Source organism: Ornithodoros turicata, chromosome 3 (assembly GCF_037126465.1).
Source record: "Ornithodoros turicata isolate Travis chromosome 3, ASM3712646v1, whole genome shotgun sequence".
NCBI lineage: Eukaryota > Metazoa > Arthropoda > Arachnida > Ixodida > Argasidae > Ornithodoros > Ornithodoros turicata.
This window is the reverse complement of record NC_088203.1, coordinates 5625865-5646260: the sequence shown is the minus strand read 5'-3', so window position 1 is coordinate 5646260 and position 20396 is coordinate 5625865. Positions and strand designations below refer to the sequence as shown.

Here is a 20396-nt window from a genome sequence, read left to right as displayed (position 1 = left end):
GATTAAAAGGAAACAGAAAATGCAACCCAAGATAAGGCCAGTTCTGATAGAGTCATCCGATACATTTGTTTTTGTTTTGTTTCCCCAAGTTAAAGCTCATCTTCGACGCATGAGGCGGCACTGTGCTCCTTCCCCCTCTCCCGTTGGGGATGAAGGAAATACGCGTCTTCTAAGAAGCACAATGAACAAAATAAAGAAAAAATGGCGTTCCTTCACGAATTTTTGGCGGGCGACCTATCAAACGGATTTTTGTTCTGAAAACGGCTACGATATCAGGTGACCGAAAGGAACAGATGTTCTCATTGGGACAACTTTGTAGCTTTTATAATTAAAAAGTTAATTAATGAAAGTTAATTAAGACATTGCCTTTGGACTTTGCTAATGCCCTGCTAGGGAGTGCCCTTCAGCATATGCTATATTGCAATTGATTTCATCTTGGAAAAAGTGTTATATATATTTTTAAAAAATCTGTTCACACTTAGCGTGGACACCCTGTATATATATATATATATATATACTTGGCTCTATGCCTGCAGTTCCTTTCTGTGGCACACAAATGTGTTTTGTGTCTCTGTGCTTGACCACTTTGACACTTTTAGGACAGCAGGTCAGCTGAGAGAACTGGCTCTACGGGGAAACCTGTGACAGGCCGTTTCATGTGGGTAAACCATGTTGTCTGCTCTTCAGAGGTGCTCTCTTATTATTGCAATGTTTGCTGGGATTGCCAGGCATCTGCCATTTTACGTAGGAAATGGCATCGTATGTGTGTACAATAACTGGCAAGTTACAGTCGTTTGCAGCGCGACTCCTGAGCCGGCATCTCACGTACGAGTGAAGTTACAAAATGTCACAAGAAAAACAACACACTTCGTCGTGTACGTTTTTTTTTTTTTTTTTTGTCATCCCTAGTCTCAGCTTTTTCCGTGATGGATTTACGCTGACCCCGTTTTTACTCCACCTCCCCCCCGATTTGCATTATCGTCCCTGAAGGCGAAACCCCCCGAAAACTGTAACTTGGCATAGTGCCAATTCAGCAACCAATACGAGAAGTGGAGATTGCTGAGCAATGTACATTCGGCACAACTGTTCCGCATCGTGTGTTCAGAAAAAACACAACAACCTCTCGTTTTTTTATTTATTTTCAACTCGTAAAAATGCTGTACAGCCTAATATTGCCCAATTTTACCTTGTTTTATGGCTCCCGAAATAAACTCCGATTTTTACCCCCCCCCATCGATTTTCAAAAAAAACTAAATCCGAAAAACACAAGGCCCTAACTGGTGGCCTCACCAAACGTGCCTGTCACAGCCTTCCACCGTTGGTACGGTTCTCAACCATCTATCGTACTAATTCATGCACAACAACATTCGCTCAGCAAGGCTATACCTGTCACAAAGAAAACAAATACCAAGTCAACGTTATCTGTGTCAGAAAGATAAGACAATCAGTGGCGCCGCCAAGGAGAGAGACCGCGCAAAGAAAGCAGAGGTACCTTCTGCGCACAAAACAATGGGCAAGCGTCTCACCTAAGAGTTTCATGCAGAGCGAAACAAAAAGACAAAGTTTCATACATTTATTCACTAGGTACAGATATATTGCATGGGCATCCAGTGTTGCCAGCTGGTTCAAAGCAGAGACGTGTCCGGCCGTGCGCTCGTACATCTCTGCTAGGAACGGTTGGCAACGCTGTTTTTCAGCATAAAAAACACCCTTCTGCACACTACTCTGCCACAGAAATGTCGATAAGCATAAACGATACCATGCACGGTTTTCCGGTACACGGTACACCAAAGAAAGAAAGAAAGAAAGAAAGAAAAAGATACAGCAATGAGAATGGAATTAAATCAAAGGCCCATGCACATATTTGTCTAAGAGTTTCTTGTACCACACACACAGCGGGGACGAAAAACTGATGGCTGGACGCCATCACCTTCTACGACGACATGACTACGGGCACCGGACTGACCCTCTAAACCTTAATTAATTAATTAGTGCACTTCCGTACACTGAGCGTTGCGATCCTGCCTGCTTGCGTCACAAAAGCTCACGCAGTTCACATGCAACACGATGTGGTAATTTTGTCCACATTAAAAAAAAAAAAAAACAATAATCGAAGCCAAACTTGCAGACGACATATCCGCACCGCAGGGAATCCCTGCACATGACGTTCAGATAGGCGGGCACACGGCACAGCTATTTCTGAAAGGGCGCGTCTTGTAATCGACCTTATACTTTTTAGAGTGGCATGTGCCACGTTCAAAGTGTGCTTGAAGCTAACCCCTCATCCGTTACGTAATGTCATGTGTGAGGAATAAGTCCGCGGAGAGTCCCCTAGCTCAGATAGTACCGCCGCGCATGCAGTACATGCGACATGCAACTTGACGTATCACAACAACAGAACACGCACGTATATGTCTGCCGAGACAGGTTTAGGTCAAACGTACATTCTGTTGGACATCAACGTCATCAGTGAATTACGTACTGCAGACACGTATATATATATATAAGCCTAGGTTAAAGAGCTTGATATATCAGATGGCTGTGAAGTTCAATAAACGTAAAATAATAAGACATGGAGAACAGATTACAGGGAAGTTAACAAAAACTAGTTTATTTAGTGGGTAATTTAACACACAGGTTATATAATGTACTATGAGACGTTTAAAAGAACGGTCAGTGAGACTGTCTTCGTCAGGACTAACGAGGACTTTCTTTTAAACGACGTGCGTTTAGACAACGTACTTTTCTTTATACAACAACGTTACAACACGACGTTACAACGACGTTACAACAACGTTTCTTTTAAACGTCTCATAGTATATTATAACCTTTGCATTAAATTACCCACTAAATAAACTAACTTTTGTTAACTTCCTTGTAATCTGTTGTCCACGTCTTATTATTTTACTGTTGTATATATAAGCCTATATATAGGTATTCAATTTTTGTTCATGCCTGCACTTATGCAGGTGTCTCAGGTATACTCTGGTACTGGTTTCCTGCTAACTGTCACGGAGATATACTTCCCCCTATGTTGGTCTACATAGGTACTCCGATCTTTCGGCACAGTTTTACGGACAACAGAAAAGCAAACTTTAACTGCGGGACCGTTGAAAAGCATCCCGTGTAGAGATTGGTAGGCTTACTTTGAGAGCGGATCTGAGCACGACGACTTCCCCTGGGCTCTGGATCCAGGGTTCTCCATCCACTTGGACAGGCATTTCAGTATTTAGCCGTATCCGCAGCTGAAAGAGAATCCAGTGAGCGTCCTTGAGTCATATGGGAGTCACAAAAGACCTACTGACGATGCTCCCTAGACGACAGACTCTACGAGGGAAGCCTTGGTGGTAGTGGCGGCGGCGGCCCAGTGTTGCGATTGCAATATCTAACCAATAACCGCCTCAGCCAAATTTGCTGGCGATGCTTAGCAATTTCGAGCAACACCTCTGACATTCGTCCTTAGGTCGTTTACAATATCCTATTTTGTCAGGGACATATATGTGACAGTGACAGTGTAGTGGTAGTTAGTGACGCTTCTGAAATCTCCTTGAAAAGCACCTGCATGTAGCACATGTTAAAAGGAGCATAAAATTTATTCTGATCAAGAAACTTTGTACACCAGAAATTTTTCCTGACTAATAAATAGAGCCTGAAGTTTTCGGGAAATATTTTTTTCAAAATTTCGGGGGGTAAAAATCGGGTAAATAAACGTGTGCACTAAATTCATGCGAATTCGGGTGAAAAAAAAACAAAAAAAACAGCCGGTATGTTAAATTTGGGGAGAAATCGGGTTTCACCCTACAGGGTGAACCTTCAATTCGGGGTGCAAATTCGGGGAAAAATCGGGTAAAACCCTAAAACTTCAGGCTCTACTAATAAAGTGAGCTGTTTTTTATCCACACGTGGTTGAAGTTGGCTCCAGACCCCCTCCTCCATGTTCCTCACTTCATGAGTACTTTGCGCTTGTGCCTTGTTACGTTGGGTTTGCACACAGCTAGGAAAGGAGCGTCGTGCCAGTAGAGAATGATGTGGAGGTGCTCTCTCTGCTTCTCTTTGTTGCCCGCAAAAAATCACCAATGAAGAGTTGAACCATTCTGTGCTTGTGATGACATCGCTGATGACGTAACTGGGCACAGCGTCACGTTTCTATCGACGATTCTCCTACTTCTGCTCACTGTGGCACGGCCCATAATTGCTTCCTCTTCTTCGTTTATCTGATAATAAAAGCCGTTCGCTTGCCGAGCATGGAACTATTGGGTGTGTGTTCAGGAACATATTTTCTGTCAAACACACGTGAGAGAAAAAATCGTTTCATAGTCCTTTTAATGTGTGTAGTGTAGTAATTTGTCATAGTCCTTTTAATTTACGTGCACCTTACACTTAAGCAGCCGTCGTAGACTCATACTTAAGGACCCAGGTTTCCCGCCATTCCGCGAAACATCGCGGAATCCGGAATTTATCGCGGAATCCGGAATTCATCGCGGAATCCGGAATTCATCGCGGAATCCGGAATTTATCGCGGAAGCCGGAATTTATCGCGGAATCCGGAGTTCATCGCGGAATCCAGAAATCATCGCGGAATCCAGAATTCATCGCGGAATCCAGAATTCATCGCGGAATCCAGAATTCATCGCGGAATCCAGAATTCATCGCGGAATCCGGAATTTATCGCGGAATCCTTCCTTTGGCACAGAATTTCACGGAATCCCTTATTTTATAGGGGTGTGCGGATATTACAGTTCTCGAATTCGAATCAAATGTCAATCACTCGAACTACTGCATTCGCGAATCGAACACCCAATATTCGGAATTCCGAATATCCGACTACGCATATTCGCTGAATGCGAAAGAAACCTCCAGAGAGTGGGCTTCACCTGAAGCTTCCCTGCATGAGGTGAAGCCTGCTTTACGAAACTGCCCATGTTGCAGGACCAGCGCAGTCAGATTGTAGTTTAGCTTAAGACAGCGTTAGTTTACTGTGCATACTTTGCCTGAGGAAGGGGGCTGCGTCCCTCCCGCGTTCAGTTTAGCGGTGGCAGTGGGGGACTTTTTATTTGATGTCTTGGAGTTTGCCTTTAAATGATGCCTACAGTCGAGAAACAAAAACCTGCCCCCGTATCTTTCACAGGGCATGTATTGTAAGCTCCTTCTTATAATCTTCCATAAAGTTCCTATAAACTCTGTAGATGCTGAAAGATCTTTCAGCAGGTATTTAAAATCATTGCACCTGACAAACCTTTGTCTTTGTCACGGGAGAACACAAGATATCATGTATATGTAATGCTGAGCCACAACAGTCCTTTCAATCTGTAATTTTATAAAATATTATTGTTCTCATATTATCCAAGAAAATAAAGTGTTTCCCATTTCCAGCAGCCGTCGACTGCTTGCAGCGGAAAAAAATTTCGGAATTTACGAGTCGGTGCCGCAGAATTTTGAATTTGCCGCAGCAGAAAAACCAGGGGGCCTTACTCATACCATACTGTTGACCCGTAACAGAAAGACTGGAAAGTCCAGGTCCCGCAACTAATACCCCCGCCACACGTGCACACTTCAATGAACATTGAAACCAATCGCCATTGAACAGGCGCGTAGCGCCATCTAGGATGTAACGTGTCAACCTTTCAGGAAGCATTGCATCCCATGCTTTTTGCGAAGTTGACACTTTACACGCTTGGTGGCGCCACGCGCGTGTTCAATGACGATTGGTTTCAATGAACATTGAAGAGTGTACGTGTGGCAGGGGTATAAGGGACCGTCCACAAACTGCCTCGTAGTACTACGACGCCCCCCCCCCCCCCCCCCAGTATACTCACATGGCCTCCTTGTGCGATGCGTATGGCGCTCCTAAGTCCGCTCTGAATCTGTCCCATATGCACGACGCCCGTAACACCGACGATTTCCAACATCCCGTCGTAGTGCGTAGGCTTAGAAAAGACGTCTTCTTTCTCGGGACCCCACGGGTTTGCACCGGAACCCCAACTGAAATAAAAACGAACGGGGGTCGTCACCACCGCCTCTGCGTGCAAAGGTATCGTATATTTTTTTTCTGGGACGTACACCAACCCTTCACCGCATATGTGATCAGATCGACATCCAGTAGACATCCTCCACAACTTTGGATATTGACTGGCTGTAAATTTCAACGGAAGCTCAAAAAAAGAAAAAAAAAACAGACCAAAAACATTTGTTTACTTCTACTGAAGATCCCAAGTTAAAACTAAAAGAGCAAATGCCGATGAATTATTCTTTGTTATGCTTAAAATCTCATTGGCAAACATTTGAATAGTTTATGCAGTGAATTACACGTAGCAATTGGATTTCATTTTGGTCATACTCCTTTCCATTCCAGCATTTTTAAGGTAAATTTTAATTATACTGCGCCTTGATCTAGAACACCGTATTACCAAAGCGAGCGTTTCAAAGTTTATTCCTTACTCTATCTATCTTACTAACCTTGAACACGACAGCAACGTGCAAGCAACTATGAGGTGGCAAATGGTAAAACCTTCAAAGCTGTGAATGGCTGTCACGAATTAAGAGTCCCATTATGTGTAAATGCTCACCTGAGAATGTTGAGGATTATGATGCCCTCTACAGGTGGAAGGTCAATGACTTTCCCATCTACTTCTAGCCGGATTTCCTTCTGCAGATCCTTCCAAGTCTTCCGGCTCACCATTTTGCGAAGGCCCATTTTCACGTATACTCCTTTGTTGTGGAGCCTGCGCGTGAAGCATACTTCGTTAAACAGTACACATCACCATGGGAAATGGTGATTCGCTCTCAGATGATTCGGTGTCACACGAGACACGATATCTTTGCATGTCCAGGTTGTAGTTTATTCCTCTGTCATACAAGTTTCTGGTTAACATGATTTCCTGCTTTAGACTACTTCCTGTATTCCCCGCTTTATACGATGTGCGGTTAATACGATTTTCCATTTATCACGATGCGCCGCTTTATACGATTTCCGGTTAATACGATTTCCCGTTTATCACGGTACTTCGCTCTATACGATTTCCGGTTAATACGATTTTCCGTTTATCACGATGCGCCGCTTTATACGATTTCCCGTTTAGTACGATACTCTGCTCTATACGATTTCCCATTTAATACGACATCCCACTTCGTGCGATTTCCCATGCAGTACGATATCCCGCATTAAGCGATTTACCCGCCTTCCATTTTTACGCCCGTCATTCGAAGATCGCATCATCGTAACGTCACTATCACATGGTAGCGTGTAGCTTACCTGCTATTGAACTTGTTAGGATTTTCTTCACGAGCATTGTGGAAATCAAGGCATAGGTCTGCATCGATACCAATTCCAAAATAGTTGTTCATGACAAAGATGGCGGTGCTGTCTTCCGAAGTGGAACCTGAACTATTGGTCAGAGAGCCAGGCTTTTCTTCGGGTTTTTCGTCCGAGTGGAACACCACTGTCCATCTGCGGATGAAACACGGCTGAAGTGAATGGATGTGTCGTGTTTTAGTCGGCAGACGCACGAAAAAGAAGTGACGTTTAGATTGCTTAAAAATGAGGGAGCGTACAAAACATTTATGTCGAGCGACGTATTACAGCGCAGTTTAAATACGCTGGAGCGGTATAATTACGCAACGCGGTGAAGGCCTCTCAAGTCTCAGCTCACTATGACGGCGAAGAGGTGTGTGTTCTCTATTATCTCTATCTCTTATTGGCTATAGGGCAAATTCGTCCGCTATGGACATAACGCAGCGCAATTGGCGGGATCTCTCCGGCAGCACTTCGCTGTGCACAGTCTCGCGTGACTTTGACACTACGACCTTCCTGGTTGACGTCACTTAAGCGCCTGAACCTCATGCTAAGCACGGCGCCCCGCGCTACGTCGCGACAAGTAATGCGCCGAAGAACGAAACTATAGGAGCGGCACCAGCAGGATATATAATTTATCCGGTAGAATAACTCAGTTAAGGTTTCGTAGAGAACGCGATGTCTTTGTCCATATTTCCCTGCCACGGAACATCTCGTTGGGATTTCGTGCCGTTAGACTGACACTAGAGTCACTAACTGACACGCGCGCGTTGGGGTCGAGCGTCGACTGCATACAATCACAGGACGCGCTAGACTCTGACTTTCTTGCACGGAAAAAGCTATAGAGGTTCAACCACGATGGAAAACAGACTTTGTTCTTTTCAGTCCCGCGCTGCGCCTTTAAAGTGGCGCGGAGTAAGCCCACTAACCGGTCAAGGCGAATTTCCTCCGCGTCGATGACGTCCTTGAGCAGGGTGAGGGGGTCCTCGCCACCTGTGTAACCGGGACCCCAGCGTAGCACGCGCGCCAGGTCGTTTCCTGTGCCCAGGGGCACAATGGCGCACGGCGGGGACTGGCACTCCGAGTCTTGCCCCACGTTGTCCAGGCACTGCAGTACCCACCCCACCGTGCCGTCGCCGCCACACACGAGGATCTTGTAGTCCCGGACGTGACGGAACACGTACAGACTGCATCCCAATAGTCCCCTTCTTGGAACCCGTAATTACTACTGTGATAGTTACTAAACGTACCCAGGTAGTGGTCCACTGTTCTCCAGGTCGTACACCTGGTAGGGATTCAGCATCTTCCTGAAAGACGTGATGAGCTCCAAGCCTTGACAACCTCCGCTCTTCACGTTGACGAATACCAGCAGCGGCTACGACGGCGGCAATGGCCATTAGACCTAGGCAGTCCTAGCCCGTCACACTGAGGACTTACCCTGACACCCTCTGGAATCATCTCTGGAATGGTATTGGGGAGGAGGAGAACTAGAAGGCTCTTGTCTTCGAAGCTGGACTCCCTCAGCATGTAAAAAGCTTTCACTGCTATGTCTGCATTGTCGTAGGTGACGATAAGGGAACCATACTCGTAGTAGATTGGGCCTATTTGCTTGAATTTATAAGCTACAAAAGGGGAAAAAAAATCATCTTTTTAACAAGTCCGCGTTGAAGAAGACGTGAAGTACATGTAAACTGGTAGTGTCAAGAAGCAGTGGGACAGATGTGTGGGCAAACACAAATGGAGCAGTGTGAACAAAGACAAACGTGGCAGTGTGAAAGGGCCCGTACGTGAGTCGAGAGATTGCGCTACGATATGTGTGTGTGCCTCAGCTACATGTGTTGAGGCGTGTTCCCACTACTGGGCGGGTGCCCGGAACGGCGCCCGCAACGGCAGGGACGTCACTTGGAGGACGCCGGAGGGCCGTTCTCTGGCGCCGTCCAAGCACTTGCTCCTTGAGCGACTGACGACGATGGACGGCAATAACCAACCAATGAAAGCGAAGAGCAACACGAGGATCCGTGACGCATGAAAACAAACGATTGCCTCATAGCGTGCGTGGAAGTCTCGCTTCCCCCGCTCTCGTCGGTTTATCGCCAGAGTACGAGGAACCTTGGTGGGGACACTCTCGCTGTTCTCCGTTCGCCGCTCCGAGAGCGCACGCCCTGCAGTGGGAACGTAGGTTTACCCATGACCTATTCAAAAGCGCAAACAGCCACAAAGCAACGAACGCTTTCCAGAGGTCTCATCCCTTGCGTTCTTTCGCCTGACAGCATACACTAAGTCCTGAGGCAGATATACGGGGGAGGGGGTGCTGAAAAGTTATTGGCTCGATAAGGAAGAACGCGACCTAGAGTCATAAACCTTTATTACAAGTCGGCATGTTCATCTCGTAGTTCAAAGCGCTTGGCACATCGTTCCTGAAGCTTCTTTAACCAGTGGGAAAAAGAAATCTGACGTCTGCTCTCCGAAGCATGCTTGGGCTCTTCCAGTCACCTCCGAGAATCTCTTCCCTTTCAAACTTTTTCAGTGTTGAAAAAAAAAAAAAAAACAGTTCGGTGGGGTAAGATCCGGCAAGTATGGCGGATGCTCAATGCATTCAAGTCCTTCAGAACCTGCACCGTCTTGCTTGCTCTGTGAGCTGGTGCATTTTCCTGAAAAAGGATAATCTCTTTCCGCGGCTTCCCGCGACGTTTTTCTTTCACAGCCTCCTTTAACAGGGAGAGCGAGCTTACAGTAGTACAGCAGTATGTTTCACTCATCTGGAGAGTCAGTCATCAAAACACTTCCCTCGTCCCAGAAAAAACCGTGGCTATGACCTTCTCGATGGTCTTCGGCCTCGGCGAACCCGGATCGTTCTCACGGTCATGGACAGATGTGTTGTCTTAGGATCATAGTGATACAACCATATTTCATAAAATGTAACAAGTCGCTCAAGAAAAGTGTAACTACAGAATGCTCGAAATGCTGCAAAATCGACTTGGACGCATCCATTCGGCGTTGTTCCTCAACGGCATTCGACCATTTCGGCACCCGCTTGGCTCACAGATTCCGCATACGCAACTCTACATGAATTACAAACCCAATGCATATACTCTGGAAATGCCTAAGGTCTCCGCAGTCCTTTTAGCCGAGATTCGCCCATCTGCCAAAATGAGGGCATGGACACATTCAACAATTTCGGTGTGTTGACACCATTGGAGATCCCCGTGATTTTCCGACGTCCACGGTGAAAGCTGGCCTCACAAAGTACGGTGGCTTCGATACTCTAACCTAACCTCACTACAGTAAGTTAAGTAAGGCTACGCTATTCTAACTTGATCTAACCCGATATCGGACATTGCCCAACATCGTCGGCCGCCTCCCGCTACCGTTGCCGTAGTTTAGCCGAGTTTTCTTCCGCATGAACAGAAACTCCGACCAACTCGTTTTTCCACCCTTCCGAGGAACATCATGACAGCCTGAAGTTCAACCTTTGAAAATTTCACGCTCGTATAGTAGAAATGGTTCTGGTGATATAGCCCAAGGCACAAATGGATAAATGGTAATGGCAGTGCGTATTATACGCAACCACTGTCTGCGTGTACAGGGTGTTACCCTATAAAAGTCTACCCGCGCCGGCATGCCGTGCTCGCCATTTACTCAATGCAGGCGGTACAATGTGTTGCCTGCGTATAAAACACATAAGGACATTCCATCATGGTAAATATCGAAGTGATTGAGCACCGTAACGCAAAGTTATAGCGCAAAACGTGAGGTTCCCGTAGTCAAAACAGCCAAGATGGCGCCTCTCAGTTAGCAGACGACATCCCTTTTGGGTGTCGTCTGCTGAGTATGCGTCGGCATTTTTCGTTCCTCACGTTGCTTAGTTCTGAGCAAAATAGGACAGTTACAGGAAAGCGAAATGAAAACTGCAGTTCCATCCGGCTGGCAGGATATGCGACACGTTGTCGTGTGGGGAGCAGCATGTCAAGTGCTCTTCTCAACGCCGCCATCTTGTTTGTTTTGACTATGGGAATTGCACGTTTTGAGTTATAACTTCGTGCTGCGGCACTCAATCACTTTGAAATTTACCAAGATTAATTGTCCTTGTGAGCTTTATATAAAGATCGCACAATGTGCCACCTGCATTGAGTAATTGGCGGATACGGCATGGCGGCACGGGTAGACTTTTATAGGGTAACACCCTGTATGTGTGGCGACATGTTGCACGCGACGCAGGGTAGGGCTGCGGATAATTTCAACCACCCGGGGTTTGTTTTGACGAGCGCCGGAAATCTCCGCTGCATGGTGCTGGAAGCAATGTCTACATCCCCCCACATTGGTACCATAAAAATGAACGCCGAAGCGTTGATTGATCGATCCATCAATTGTGTTACAAGCCTACGATTTTCTTCTTCGTCTCGCTTTTTGTGTTTACGATGACAAGTTCGCTTTCGTATAGCTTCTGGAAGTGGTTCGGGACGAGAACTTTTCAGCACGCTCTCGTGTCTGTTTCGACGCGGTAACCTTTTCTTCTCTCTGCTTAAGCGTGAACCGCATGGCACGAAAAACTGTCCGAACCGAAATCGGGACCGAACTTTTTTCTGTGCATCACCGCATGCTACGGAAATGCTACCCGAATTTCGGCCGAAGACTTCTGGCCTTGGGGAACATCGCCTTTCAACCATCCAGCTCAATGAGATAATCCCTGTATTCACAGGGGTAGAAGTCGCACACACGGCAACAGTCGACCAGATTGCTACGTCATCGTTGCTATGGTTCTCCTTCCGGCTGAATAGCCATTGGATGCTTCTACACTCTTAAAAATGAACTTCACCACATAGCACGCTCCTAGCCAACCATCATCCCGAATGACAACGTTCTCGCCCTAGATTTGCTGAAAACGGGAGGAGGAGCCTATTTTGTGCTCATTATGCACGGCACAGAATAGGCTCCGCCTCCCGTTTTCAACGAATCAGGGACGAGAACGTTGTCATTCCGGATGATGGTTGGCTGGGAGAGTGTTATGTGGTGAAGTTCATTTTTAAGAGTGTACTTTTTCGGTTGGCGTCACTTCCCATTTCGGAGGAGAAATCTGGCTTGACCAGATCGGGTCGAATTCGGCCCGAAATTCTGTTCTCCGAAAAAAGTTCGGTCCCGAATTCGGTTCGGAAAGAATTCGGACGCTTTTCGGGCCATACGGTTCACGCTTTACCCTTGCGCCCTATCATGCGATATCTACGTTCACGGGGGACGACAGTGCTTCGAGGGTGCCTCAAAAGCACGGAGAAAAAACTCTTCACGAACCAGTTGAGGCCAACAATGAAAAGGTACTTACGTTTTCCTAAAAGGTCTACTAAGATTTTCTCGTACTGTCTTTGTGATAGGTTTGGCGGAAGGTTTCCAACGAAGAGGGCAACACTGGAACTGTAACAATCCTCTTTCTGCTGAAGGTAAAACCTGGTAAGGTCCTTTTGCCTTATAGATTCCTGAAAGCAAACATTCCGACCGTTACACGCACACCGCTACGATCACACTCCCATTCTCGGTTTCCTCCCTTACCCTCGCAATATTCCTAAGTAACTCCCACGGACTTTCTTGATTGTCCATTACTCTTTCATGCACCGCTGGAAGGAAGAATTCCGTTTTTTTTTTATGCGCGCATATGGCGTTATACGGGTGGAACACTGAGCCAAACTCACATCCTTTGTCTAAGGTGACTTCAGAGAGTCGAAACTTGTTCATGTCCGAGGAATCAAGGCCAAACTTTTCCAGGCCTTGAATCATAATTTCTTCAACGCTAGTATCGCTCGTGACGGGGATCACCCGGTAGATATCACCCGCCCTAAGAGTGGGAACAACATGGCACTTATGACACATGACACTTATGCACTTTATTTATAATCACACAGCCGTTTATTGGGTGAGTTTGGCGATTGGGAGGAGCCTGTCTCAAAGCGCGCCATTTGACGTCACACGATGGGCGGTGCCAAGACCAGTGGCACCATTTTGGATCAGAGCTATCGCCTTGAAATCCCCACGCGCTGCCGCGCAGTTCGCCTTTCATCCCGGTCAAGTGGGCGGAGTCACGACCGCTCTGACGTCACGGCGGCAAAAAAGATCACAGAATGGCCAAACTCTCTTCATAAACGGCTCTGTATAATCGTACACGTTGGCGCCCCCTGGCTGTAAACGAGCAGAGGGAACACTCATGTCTAAAAATGGGACCTCTCTGAAACGACGAAGCGACCTCGGGTGAGCCTGAAGGTCAATAGGCGGAACGATTACTAATCCTGTGGAATACTCGGCAACACGTCATCTTGTCCTACGTCAACAGTGACTTTCACTTCGCTTAGTCCGTCGCTACTTTCGATTCCCTAGGTCAACAGTTGCGCTCGCATTCAATATATCGCCCATCAGCACCGCTTTCTTACGTCACCCTTATTTATTTATTATGCCATCAAGGCGCAGGGCACGCTCTTCAAGGTACAGAGCAGTGACACATCCGGAGAAATATTTCGGGGGTGGGGGGGGGGGGTATTCGTAGGGGTGAGCATTTGCCCGTAGCTTTCCCACTCCCACATGCACTATAGCGAAGGTTCTACACCGCTGGTGTTGGGGGTCGTCCCCGGGAGTGGTGGCTCTGGAAGACTGGAAGTCGTGTCGATACAGTGAACCCTCGTTATTATGACCATGGTCGTTCCCGAAAATTTTGGTCATAATGCGGAATTGTCATATTAACGGAAGGGATTTGCAGAGGCTTCACTGCATTGTTCCCCAGGAGTATGGTCGTAAAGCGCGTATATGTCAGATTATCGGGGGTCACATTAACGAGGGTTCACTGTATATTTCCCTCGAAGGTGCAATGAGGTGACATCTAACGTGGCTCTAAACCCTGTCTCATCTGTCAAACTGTCCATCGGGAGCTGTATTGTTACTGCGCAATCAAAGTTACAAAAATAGTCTGAGAAAACACCCCTGGACAGCCGACACGTTCCTCCCGTGACGTAGGGAAGTCCCCGCCGCGCCTTTCTTCTCAGCTCGCGCGCTGCGTGCACTGCTTGTAAAGCCATCGCCACATTTAACCGTAACGAGCGATCGCGTGGCCCGCAGAGACGCCAGCGCCACCACGTGTTGGAGCTGGGTTCGAGACACTGTTCCCCGCGCCTAATGTCTCCCACCTAGCGTCAACGCTTGGCGGCGCTGACTCCTCTGCGGGCCACGGGCATTTATTAGGAGAGTTTGGCCATTGGGAGGAGCCTGTCTCAAAGCGCGCCATTTGACGTCACACGATGGGCGGAGCCAAGGCCAGTGGCACCATTTTGGAGCAGAGGCACAGCCTTGAAATCCCCTCGCGCCGCCGCGGCTCGCCCTTCATTCCGGTCAAGTGGGCGGAGCGATGACGACTCTGACGTCACGGCGGCTCCCCATCTCCGGGCGACAAAAGATCACAGATTGGCCAAACTCTCCTGGTAAACGGCTTTGCTGCAGGCCACACGATCGCGCGCTTATAGTTAAGTGCGGCGACGGCTTTACGTCACGAGTCACGTGCCAGGGAAGCACGCTACGTCATAGCCTCGACGCTCCCTCATTCTCCGATGCGCTCTTTCCACGAGTAGGAGGTTTTTGAAAGGTGTGCGGAACAGAGGCCTCGCGCGCGCCCCCTGCAGGTCACTTGCTCCCGTCCTTCTTTCGCGAGAGCCATTTTGTTCCTTGCAGAACACGCAGCAGCGGTTGGTACTCAATACGTCACCCGCTTTTGTAACTAAGTCAGCTATTACACCCACCTTTCAAGACAATCCATTATTTTCGTACTCCCTACGCCACAAGCTACTCTCACTTTCTTATGTCACCCATCTACATCACCTATTACTTTCATTTTCCCGGGCAATCCGTTACTTTTGTATTGCCTACATCACACGCTGCTTCCGTATACGCCCGTCCGTTCCGCATATTTACGTCACCTATTGCTTCAGTGTTGCCTACATCACCCGTCATTTTCGCTCTCCAAGTCACCCATCCAGTCCGCACATCTACACCACCTATTACTTTCATTTTCCGGGGCGATCCATTACTTTTGTATTGCCTATATCACCCAAAAACTTCCGTAAGTCTACGTCACCTATTCCGTTCGTGCTGCCTACATCACCCATTACTTTCGTAATCCCCGCGTCACCTATTACTTTCGACTTCCCCCAATGTCACCCATTATTTCGTATTACCGTAATTTCACGCGTATAGGCCGCACCGCAGATAAGCCGCAGGACGCGTTTTTTGGGACGTTTTGAAAATTTTCTGGCAGATAAGCCGCACCCGCAGATAAGCCGCGGGCAATACGAGACGACTGATTTGTGCGACAAAGGAGACCATAGAGAAGGCCATAAACCCTGTGGTCCATACTCCGGGATCGGCACAGTGTACAACAGAGGAGGTCAGTTCTGGAGTTCTACCAAGATCGGATTGTGCCCTTGTCGGGTGTTTTTCGTCGACTGATGGGTCAGTGATCTTCCAGAAGACGTGAATCACTGTCACCACTTTCCTTAAATCTGCTTGGGGGAATGCACCAGGAAGATCAATCTACTCGAATGTGGACCCGTCCCTGTTACGCACTGTTCGTGCATCGGCAGGGCAGTGCTGTTCCAGAGACACTGTCGGCCCTTTCGTTAAAATCGGCGTATGGGGAAAATACCAGGAAAAAATAGTCATCAGATAAGCCGCACCGGTGGATAAGCCGCAGGGCGCCCGTGAGAAAAAAAAATCGCGCATAAACCGCGGCTAATACGCGTGAAAATACGGTACTTTCATTTTCTAGCACTTCCCACCAGACTCATTCGTCACAAAGAAACAATAATCATATTTACCTCAATTTTCCCGGGAACACTTTGATAAAGCCCTGGTCTGGGTTCGGAGGTCGATACCTGAGAAATATGGCCGGTCGTTTTCCCTCTCTCCTGGTGAGGCTTTGCACCGGCATAAAATCCCCGAGTTCTTTCTCATTGGGATCTGCGAACGAGCAGGACACTCGTTAGTCGGTTACGTCACAAACAACGACTGGATAGGATAAAAGCCCACGTTACCGTAAACGTCAGTGATGCAGTAATGTTTCGGATCACCGGAGATATGGAATGCCCGTAGTGCAGCACCCTGCAAAATTTATGTGAAATGTGAGCACATCACGTGACCACCCCCCGTCGTCATCACTAAAATAGAGCGCGTCGCTATTGTCGATCACTCGACCACAATACAACTACTATGGGCTGTACTGGATGTATCTTAATCACGCATGGTTTATCTTTCTCGCTGTATTAACGGATAATACGAGGATTAACAGTATATGAACACGACTACGTTGAATAGTCAGCAGGAGGCTGCTAGGAGGACCCCGAAGAACGTAGAGACTGACACAGGGTGGGGTGGGGTGGGGGTTATGTAGGGGGAAGGTACGGTCCGTTGGTTTTCGGCACTGCCAGGCCTGCACACTTTAAAAAAGGACCAAGTCAGGTCAGGCGCGTCTCTGCCGTTAAACAAAGACACGGACCCGGTCCGCCACAGGAAGACCAAGTCCAGAACTGCCGAAGTCCGTTACAGCTTTGCGCCAAACATCCCGCGAGTTCATTCGATTACACCTTCCTTCGTTGCACAGAAATTTTCATATACACTGCACTCTTTATTCGCTGTTCAAGTTTATCGCGGAAAAAGAAAAGGATGCCCTCAACGGATGGAGGATAGAAGCGGGCTCTTCGTCCTTGAAGCACGGTGATAGTCAGCTGCGCCCGGGCTCTCTTGGTGAGACATTCTCTAAACGCGCAGTGGACCAGCTTTTGTCCTGATGACTGCGGAATATCATCGTCATCAGCCGTAATGGGCCTACGGGGTCAGTATGGCTCGAGGAACGAATTGGTTCGCCTCCCTTCTTCGCGGAACATTCGCTCAACCCACGACCTGCGACCATGTCGTAACCTGCAACTCCTACGCAGGAGTCTGTCCGCACGATCTGGTACACTCTAAGAAAAAAGGAGTGATTTTACTCCTTTTGGGGAGTAAATGCATTGCCACAAAAAGTAGTCCCTTTTCGGGAGTAAATGCACGGGAGTAAATGAATGTCACTGAGTGGAGACTGCATTTCACGTTCTGTTCTAAGAGTCTCAGGAACAAAATTCGTGTGCATGTATGAAAATACTTCGAATCAAACAGCCAACAGTGATATGTCGAGTGATATAAAATCTTACGACTTACATAGGGCACAATTTGCGAAGAAAGAAGCGCTAACTGTTTCTTACTTTGTAGGAGTTGAAAATTGCTAACATGGCTGAGTAATACAGCCTTATGACATCAAATTGAGCAAGAGCACATATTTCCATAGACTGTTGCATTCGGAAGACCATTTGTGAAGTTCAGTGACAAATTGCAGTCCTGGGGAGTAAATGTCGGGGTTAGGGGACCAAAATGGGGAGTAATTGCAGTCTAGGGGACTAGAAGCTGCAATTACTCCCCATTTTACTCATTTTTTTTCTCAGAGTGTAGGGACGCTACACATCAGCCCGTGAGATCTCCATTATGACTGGATAAAAGAAATTTGAATTTCGAACGTGCGGAAGCTGACTTACGACCGTAGCCATTGGCCGTGGGTCGTAGCAGACGACAGCAACAACACTCATGAAAACGCTCTTTCTCTATGGAATAATGATAATGATAGTCAATTTACAACTTTAGCAATAACACGTCTCTTGTGGGACATGTTCCGTTCAGCAGAAATTTTAAGGTAAGCTGAAGCTCAATGTTTTGTAGCAATTGAGGAAACAATAAACGGAGCGATGCTTCCACATGTGGCGCTGGGAAAGAGTGCAAATAACATGGCCGCTATAAAATAGTATAGGTCCTGTTTCAATCAAAGAACAGTACGAAAATTCAGTCCGTCGGACCCTGGAGTTATTTTTAAAAAAAAGTTAAAGAATAATGATAATGGAAAACTCATGCGGGCCTCTCATAACGGTCGGCATCTGCCAGTAAGGAGGCCGCGAGAGAGAGGTCACGTGCACCTCTGACGTCAGTGCTGGACGCGGAGGCGTGTTCGAGGGTTTGTATCTCGCCATCACATGGATCACATGCGTCAAGGTGCCACAACCCCTTTGGTTAATCCCCGTGAAAATGGCTTGGCGTCATCCGCAGGGTGATCTTTCATCGAGAAGTAGCGTGACGTACACGCGAACGATCACAACGACAGAAGGAAAGGGAGAAAAAAAGGGGGAAGGAAGACTCACGATGATTTGTTCCCTCGTCGCATTTCGTGAAACGGTGATTGTCCTAAACATCCTTCGCTTCATAGAGGCATTACCGTCATATACTTTGATTATTTCTGAAATACAAGAAATAAGTACAATGAAAGGACGAGAAAGTGCGTGAAGGAAAAAAGAAAAACAAAAATACAAACCTTCATCTTTGTCTTTTTCTTTTGGTGATGGATAATCGTCGAATTCTTTGCTTTTGAGGTCCCCTGTTGATGAGAATTCTTCCGATATGCTTCTTGCTGCAATTACAAATGGAAGCCGTTCAAACAATTCGCATTGGCAGTGAATGTCGCCACAAACGCCACCTAAAGCAAAGCGGTTCAGCAAACGACATCTATCGGTAAATTATCGTACTCTTTGCCGCATAGGCTTACTGTTGCTTTCGCAGACGACACGGTGACACCGTTTGGCAACATTGTTGCTCCACGAGCACAACCACATTCAATGCCGTTTTTTCCGACTCCAGGTCGCAACTTTTATTCCTCTTGCAACGCGCACCGGACAGGCGCGTTCGAAGAAAAGGACTACGCCATTGCTAGGAGACGAACGCAGACGAGCGTGATGACGTCACGTATCGCTTCGCGAAACCGAAACTTGCGAGTCCTTCGAAAAACTTCTAGAAACACGTAATGTTCGCCGGTATAGTTATATTTCGCATATCGAGCTTCCGAATAGCGTTGTTTTATAACGCGAAATGAAATAAATACTATTGCCGTTTGAGTGCAGAGTTCAGCAGCACACTGTAGGGAAAGTTCAAGTGCACGGGGGTGCCGGGCAGGTGTCTTACCAGTGTGGTGTATCATTTCGCAGATATATGCCCATGAATAACGATAATAATAATAATAATAATAATAATAATAATAATAATAAAAACATTGATTGATAGCGCATACCTCTGCACCCGCAAGCACTTGCACGCACTTTTAGTACATCACTATGCTGGTTGGATAATGGGCCGTTTAAAGAGACGGCCGCACCCTTTCCACTCGATATAGAAACTGTAGTGTCATTTTATTTTAACGTGTACCGCTGAGCAGGGAACGAAAATCGCGCACGGAATAGTGGCGTAGTCCGACTGTTATTCGATGGAATACAGGACTAGAGCAGACGCCGGATGATGAGAGCATGCCGGAATTCCCTGCCGGAAAAAACTAGAAATCGTCACACCTATAAAGTCACTAAATGGGCTACGCTTCAGAGTATCGACACTGAGTTCCAAGAGCGAGCACGCGCCATTTTGTTTCCGCGCCACGCTACCCACACGCACGCGCACTCCGCACGTTAGCGCATAATGCCACCTGTCGTGCGCGGGTGAAATGTTCCTTTCGTTTGCAAACAGCAGTTGACGGCCTTGAGCTCACCTTGACATCCTCGGGACGCTCTTGTTGACAATACATGGATTATCGCGCAACAATCATACACGCTTCTTAGTCCCACAGGGAGCATTAAGTTAGCCGTCTTTGATCCTCAAATGGGGATGATACCGGTGTGGTGCGGAACCAAGATGGCGCTCCTGCTCTCCCTTGGACCCAGGTCCCCCAAGGTCGCCATTTTCCCATGTATTTGTTCCTATCCCGATGCGTGCAATGCCGGAGGCCGCCCTTAGATACCCCATTGTTACCAGACGTTGGCTTGCGTGGATTGTAGCGCGCTAAAGATCCAGTTGAAGCACAATCCAAGCCAGGCCAAGTCACCGAAGGAGAAATGGACGACTGCAGCGCCTGCGGCGCCTGGTGCGACAGGTACGCTATGTGATGCACGCAGCCGTGCACTAGATCCTTCCGATCGCTCAATACGTTTAAAAACGGGACCAAAAAGTGAAACACGACAGAGAAAGT

At 47.4% G+C, this 20396-nt stretch overlaps 1 protein-coding gene across 2 annotated transcripts in view; it reads right to left on the bottom strand.

Moving 5' to 3' along the window:
- The window catches only part of LOC135387873 (diacylglycerol kinase theta-like), a 63547-nt gene that overhangs the window by 12891 nt on the left and 30260 nt on the right, over nt 1-20396 (bottom strand). For both annotated transcript variants that reach the window (XM_064617062.1, XM_064617061.1), the window contains exons 7-20: nt 18702-18797; nt 18532-18626; nt 16348-16414; nt 16132-16273; nt 12973-13115; nt 12833-12897; nt 12609-12759; nt 8729-8913; nt 8542-8666; nt 8221-8478; nt 7253-7447; nt 6567-6722; nt 5817-5982; nt 3147-3245 (exon numbers count right to left, since the gene is read on the bottom strand). In XM_064617062.1, the coding sequence (XP_064473132.1) occupies nt 3147-3245; nt 5817-5982; nt 6567-6722; nt 7253-7447; nt 8221-8478; nt 8542-8666; nt 8729-8913; nt 12609-12759; nt 12833-12897; nt 12973-13115; nt 16132-16273; nt 16348-16414; nt 18532-18626; nt 18702-18797 (1943 nt within the window). The remainder of the gene's footprint in view (nt 1-3146; nt 3246-5816; nt 5983-6566; nt 6723-7252; nt 7448-8220; nt 8479-8541; nt 8667-8728; nt 8914-12608; nt 12760-12832; nt 12898-12972; nt 13116-16131; nt 16274-16347; nt 16415-18531; nt 18627-18701; nt 18798-20396) is intronic.